The 6820-nt window shown below is 38.5% G+C and overlaps 1 protein-coding gene across 1 annotated transcript; it reads left to right on the top strand.

Moving 5' to 3' along the window:
• Positions 1 to 4618: 4618 nt before the first annotated feature.
• On the top strand, positions 4619 to 5856 carry LOC128701102 (uncharacterized). The gene is made up of 2 exons (XM_053794656.1): positions 4619 to 5202; positions 5303 to 5856. Exons 1-2 carry the CDS (start codon positions 4995 to 4997, stop codon positions 5572 to 5574), a joined length of 480 nt encoding a protein of 159 aa, XP_053650631.1. The 5' UTR covers positions 4619 to 4994; the 3' UTR covers positions 5575 to 5856.
• Positions 5857 to 6820: the final 964 nt, after the last annotated feature.

Below are 6820 nucleotides of genomic sequence, written 5' to 3'. Positions count from 1 at the left end.
AAAGTAACTGTGTCAATTCCCATTTTGAATTTGATTCCCCATAATTTAATCCCACCCCTCTCCCGAACACCCTAGCATTTACTTCTTTTACAACCCCATCTATAAATATATTAAACAACCATGGTGACATTACACATCCCTGTCTAAGACCTACTTTTACCGGGAAGTATTCTCCCTCTCTTCTACACACCCTAACCTGAGCCTCACTATCCTCATAAAAGCTCTTTACAGCATTTAGTAACTTACCACCTATTCCATATACTTGCAACATCTGCCACATTGCTCCTCTATCCACTCTATCATATGCCTTTTCTAAATCCATAAATGCAATAGAAACTTCCCTACCTTTATCTAAATACTGTTCACATATATGCTTCAATGTAAACACTTGATCTACACATCCCCTACCCACTCTGAAGCCTCCTTGCTCGTCCGCAATTCTACATTCTGTCTTACCTCTAATTCTTTCAATTATAACCCTACCGTATACTTTTCCTGGTATACTCAGTAAACTTATTCCTCTATAATTTTTACAATCTCTTTTGTCCCCTTTCCCTTTATATAAAGGGACTATACATGCTCTCCGCCAATCCCTAGGTACCTTCCCCTCTTTCATACATTTATTAAACAAAAGTACCAACCACTCCAACACTATATCCCCCCTTGCTTTTAACATTTCTGTCATGATCCCATCAGTTCCAGCTGCTTTACCCCCTTTCATTCTACAATTATTTCATAGAAACCAATTTGATTAACGCTTTGACTGTTTCGCCGTATATATACATCTTACGAGCCAATGTTTTTGATGTATTAATAAGCCAAAATTCTAGTGGCTTCAAATCAAGCAGGAGAAAGCTGGTAGGCCTACATGTGAGAAAATGGGTCTGCTTGATGGGTGTGTGCAGTATGAAAAAAATTGCAGACTCAGTGGTGCATTGTGGGAATGCCATTTTAGCAGTCTTTGTTCACCATGCCTTGTGGTAAGAAGTACCTTACTCCCCAGTAAACTGGAGGTCTTCTGTTCCCAAGTGATAGTTCTAACACCGATGGAAGTGTCAGTGAAAGTGAATTTCATGGTTTTGTGGAGGGCATGACTGAAAGCAGTGCTCAGGATAATGTAATTAGTGATGAAAACCCAGACGACCCACAACCTTCCACCTCTGGTGCTGGGCCATCTTATTCATGTTCACCTGTACCAGGGCGAAAGAGGAAAATATTTCCCAGTGTACAGGACTCAGATGTGAGCAGTGAAAATGAAAGTGATAGTGATTTCCAAGCTAGAGAAAGCAGTTTGAGTTGCGACAGTGAGGAAGAATATTCTCCAGTGAAGCGGCAGTGTGTACGACGCAGCATGCCTTCTGGTAGTGTGCCATATGCCATTCCAAGGAAAAGTAGTAAATCTCAGAGTACATCCTCTGACCCTACACTACAAACTGATAGTGAAGATGACAACATTGTTACAGTGGGGATGGATAATGTGTGGGGCAGCAGGTGGTGGTGGTGTTGGCAGTAGCATATGTCACGTGGCACCAGTAGCGGGCCATGCTGCTACCCACGTTGCTAATTCAGTACAGCCACAACAAAGGCCACACTCTCAAACACTCCCACAACCTGCACAAACAACCATCTGTCAATATCCAGTACCCACCAGCAGATTTTATCTGGGATTGGCAGGAAGGTACCAATTTTGTTCCCAATCCCCATCAGTTTGATGAAACACAAAGCAGAATATGGCCATCGTGTACACTTGGGAACAATGCCACTGAACTGGAATGCTTTCAGTTATTCTTCGATAAACACCTGATGGACATTATTGTCAGGCAAAGTAACAAATACTTCGAATACCCCATGGCAAACTTAATTGTTTCACCAGTGGAAGGAAACAACTGTGGCAGAGATGTATCTGTTCTTTGCCACAACAATGGTTATGCCACATGTGTATAAGCACACTGTCACCACATACTGGTTGACAGACCACCTGATTTCAACCCCAGGTTTGTGATATAATACCAGTGAATCGATTTCTGCTACTGTTATGTATGCTACACTTGCCAGACAAAACAAGGCCTGGCAGTAACGACAGATTATATAAGATCAGGAATGTGTTTATGTATCTGCAACAAAAGTGCTGTATGTATTTTTCCCTAAAGGAAGCTTGTTATTGATGAGTCTTTGATTTTGTTCAAAGGCAAACTGTCATTCAAGCAGTATATACTAAGCAAGAGGAAACGCTTTGGTATAAAGTTATTTGTACTGTGGATATAACTGTGTACACTGGCAGTAATACATTGTAAGATACCAGGAAGTTATTGGGTATCTCTGGTGATGTGGTTAGAACAATGCTGGAACCATATCTGGGTAAGGGGCATATATTATATACTGATAACTGGTACACAAGCCCCTTACTCAGTGATTTCTTGCAAGTGAACATGACAGATGTGCATGGCACAGTGCATGGAAATCGTAAGCACATGCCTAGGTTCGACGCAGGCACTCGTAGAGGTGAGGTGCAGGTGTTTGCTGCCAATGACACCATGGCATTTCAGCGGCACAACAAACATGGTGTCACATTGTTGACATCAGTTCACCAAAACGAAATGGCAGACAGTGGCAGGCAGAATAGAGAGACCAATGAACCCATTCTAAAACCTGCAGCTGTGATGGACTACAACCTCAATATGTGCTTAGTGGACAAATGTGACATGCAGATTGGGTTTGCTGATTGTGTTTGCAAGAGTTATAAGTGGTACATAAAACTCTTTTTCCATCTTCTTGACATTTCCATGCTGAATGCTTATAACACATATAAGTTGAAGACCAACAACAAACCAAAATATGGTGAATTTTGTTTGTCAGTCATCAGACAAATAATATTTAAGTACCAAGGAACGACACCTGCAATAGACCAGTGCCCACGAAATTATCAACACACTGGTGATCGCTACCCCATACAACTGCCTCCTACTACTTTCAAGAAAACTGCTCAGAAGAGGTGTTATGTTTGTGCACATACCACAAAACGCCCACAAAAATGCAGAGACATTTGTTTTATACGTGAAGAGTGTAAAACACAGCTGTGCATAACACCGTGTTTCCAAGACTTCCACAAGCTGCAGCAGTTCTAGGAAAGTGTCCAGTGACTGTACATATGTATATATATTATAGAACAATAGTAATAAACATTTTTTTGTATTGGTTTGTGTAAACAAGTTTTGTAAACATTATAATGATGATAATGTTTGTGCAGTTATTGTGTTGCATACAATGAATGTATATATGTACATTGCACCTTACTTTCGTCTCACAGGCCACATAAGTTACTTGGAACAAAAATATATTAGAAAATACAAGAAACCTTCGAATGGGAGTAATTATAATTTTACCGGGTGAGTTGTATTCACCGCTGTTGCCATATGCAGCTCATTTTCTACCAACTTTATACCTCTATATCTCGGTAAGTACTGATCGCAAAAAAAAATTTTAGGCTTAAAACACTCGGCAAATTAATCTTAACATTTTGGTAAGAACAAATCTTTTTTTTTTTTTTTTAATATTTTGCTATAAAGTTGGTAGAATTACCGACAATATGTAAAGTAAAAGGACACAAGTGCAACTAATGTGACATTTATTGTGGCAACGTTTCGCTCTCCAGGAGCTTCATCAAGCTTGATGAAGCTCCTGGAGAGCGAAACCTTGCCACAATAAATGTCACATTAGTTGCACTTGTGTCCTTTTACTTTACATAATATTTTGCTAATAGTTTATCAGGGCTGAAAGTTTGAAGCCAATCAGAAAAGGCATTCTGAAGTTATCTAAAACTTGCCTGAAGGCTTTTTATTATAAGAAAAATGTAGATAAAAGTGCTGGGTCTATCACACAGTTTTTAAGGGTTCACTAAATTCATAAAAAATAGTCTTTTAACAATTAAACTGTCCAAGCAGATCTACGTTCATATGCGTAGTGCTCCAAAAGTAGATCTATGTTTTTTATGTATTTTCAAATATAGCAAAAAAAAAACGTAGATGAAAGTTTTTTACACGTTTTCAAATGTAAAAAAAAAAAAGATCTACTTTTTTTACATACTTTCAAATGTTGAAAAAACGTAGATCTACGTTTGGACAGTTGAAGGGTTAAAAAGGAAATTTAAAACATTTTTCAATTTTCTTTTTGTATTTGTACTTAAAATTCTATATAATCCTATCAAGAATCATTTGTTCTTCTGTTATTTAAGAAAGTCCAGTCTCGTAACAAATTCTATAAAATTGGTAAATTGGCACAAAGCCCAAATTCAAAACAAAAATACATCCAAGTAATAATATAAGCTGCATCACCACAAGTGCCTGAAGCCAAACATAGGCATTTTCTAGTTATTACATGGGTTTAGCACTTAGGTTTGATTATAACAATATTAATAGTTACATGGAAACCAGTTTATTTAATAAAACTGACAACTTAAAATTTGTGTAGCTGTAGGTGAAAACCAACCTTTCTTTTAATAAAGCCCATCAATAGTGAAAGATTTGAAGTTTATTTAAAAGGCTTCTTTACTAATTGCTCTAAATCCATTGATTCCAAGTTTTTAAATAATTAAAATTTCAAATTTGTACCTAAACTTGTACAGTGTCACTTCTCTTGAATTAAGGAATGTGTTAGTTTCTTATATTTCGAAGCTGACAAGACAAAGTACTCTTTAGTTATTGAGTGAAAAATCAGTATCACTATTTATATTATACTATGTAACAAAATTTCACTTTTGTTGTGTTCCTGGGAAATAAGCATATTTCCCAATTCTTTATAACTAAACAAAATATTAAAAAACAATTTTGATCCCAGAACTTTGTTTCTGTGGTCAGGACACTTCTGGAACATTTTCAAGAAAGACTGATGTAAAACTATTATGTTCTAGGGTTTTGCTTGGCAAATATAACAACAGGGGCTCACAAACCAGCATTCTGTTCAGCTCTAGCTACCAGAAAAGACACATCAGAAGTCAAATGGCATCAAGAGGCTGCAATCATTCTCCAGATGTATTCTGCTACTTATGTAGTCAATTCATTAAGACAAGAGCAAAGAAGTTCTCTGTAACAGCATCTAAAAAAATGTGTGAAACTTGCAAAGCATATTTTGGCATGCCGGTTGGAGACCAAGACAAGATCTGGGCACCTCACGTTGCTTGTGAGCAATGTAAGAAAACACTGGAAGGTAAGAAAGTCATTAGTTATATGAAGGGTAAAATCTTGAATAGGAACATTTTATAAATGAAATGTATGTAACAGAAACTAATTCTTTTGTTCTTTTACAGGATGGTATAGAGGAGAAAGAAGAGTCATGAAGTTTGCTGTTCCTAGAATATGGTATGAACCCACTGATCACTCAGCCAACTGCTACTTTTGCCTAGCGGATCCTTTCAGATGCCGAACTGGGAAAAATGCACCTGATAATTCTTATCCAGACCTTCCCTCTTCTATTGCACCAGTACCACACAGTGCTGATCTTCCTGTACCTGCACCTCCAGAAAGAAGTCAACCAACAGAAGAAGAAAGAAGCAAATCAGAAAATGAAGAGCACAGCTAACAAGACTATGATCTCACAGATGCAGCTGTTGGGAGGAATCCTTACTACCCCAATCAAACAGACCTCAGTGATGTTGTGCAAGAATGGTATATAATACCGACAAGATGAAATTAAGACACGTGTAACATCTGGGTATCTTTATTGTAGACGTTTCGCCATCCAGTGGCTTTATCAATACAAATTCCAGGACATAACTTGAAGACAGTAGGACTATATACAGAAGATGAGGTAATCAGTCCCTCAACCTTGGAGTAGGTGCGAAGAGCACCATAGTTGTGGAGATTCTGAAGCAGAAGCAAGGAGCCTGGCGCTTATATACTAACGTCAGGTGTAGCAGACGCGGGCATAGTCACTGGCAGGCGGGATTCTCCAGTGGAAGTAGGTCCTTCCCAAAGAGATAGGTTAGTTGTAGTAGTAGTTGTCATAGTCGTGAAGGTTATGTACATGTCCTCAGAATCAAGATTCCATGATGGCGAAACATCTACAATAAAGATACCCAGATGTTGCACATGTGTCTTAATTTCATCTTGTCAGTATTATATACCATTCTTGCACAACTTGTCAGACACTGCAACATCATGGAATCTTGATTCTGAGGACATGTACATAACCTTCACAACTACAACAACTACTACTACAACTAACCCATCTCTTTGGGAAGGACCTACTTCCACTGGGGAATCCCGCCTACCAGTGACTATGCCCTCGTCTGCTACACCTGACGTTAGTATATAAGCGCCAGGCTCCTTGCTTCTGCTTCAGAGTCTCCACGACTACAGTGCTCTTCGCACCTACTCCAAGGTTGAAGGACTGATTACCTCATCTTCTGTATATAGTCCTACTGTCTTCAAGTTATGTCCTGGAATTTGTATTGATAAAGCCACTGGATGGCGAAACGTCTACAATAAAGATACCCAGATGTTGCACATGAGTCTTAATTTCATACCTCAATTATCTTATCAGAGATCTAGGTTTGACATAGTCAAATGCTTTTGATTTCAATGCTCAAGGAGTGGGACTTGGTGGATTCAAGTGTGTAAGTGACAAACCAAAGAAAATGTCACCAACATTTCTCAAGCTTTTTCACTAATGAAGACAGGTTGTGCTACTGTATCAGGCCTGTTTGATGCAATTGGAATTGCATGCAATCCAGATGAGTGGAGACTTCATTGACAGCTCCTCCAGAAGCCTAAAGGCTATACTTCTGCACAATGGAAACAAGTATCCATCTCTTCCCTTGGCTCAT

This window comes from Cherax quadricarinatus, chromosome 73, assembly GCF_038502225.1.
Source record: "Cherax quadricarinatus isolate ZL_2023a chromosome 73, ASM3850222v1, whole genome shotgun sequence".
In the NCBI taxonomy this organism is placed as follows: domain Eukaryota; kingdom Metazoa; phylum Arthropoda; class Malacostraca; order Decapoda; family Parastacidae; genus Cherax; species Cherax quadricarinatus.
This window is presented reverse-complemented; position numbering and strand designations above follow the sequence as displayed.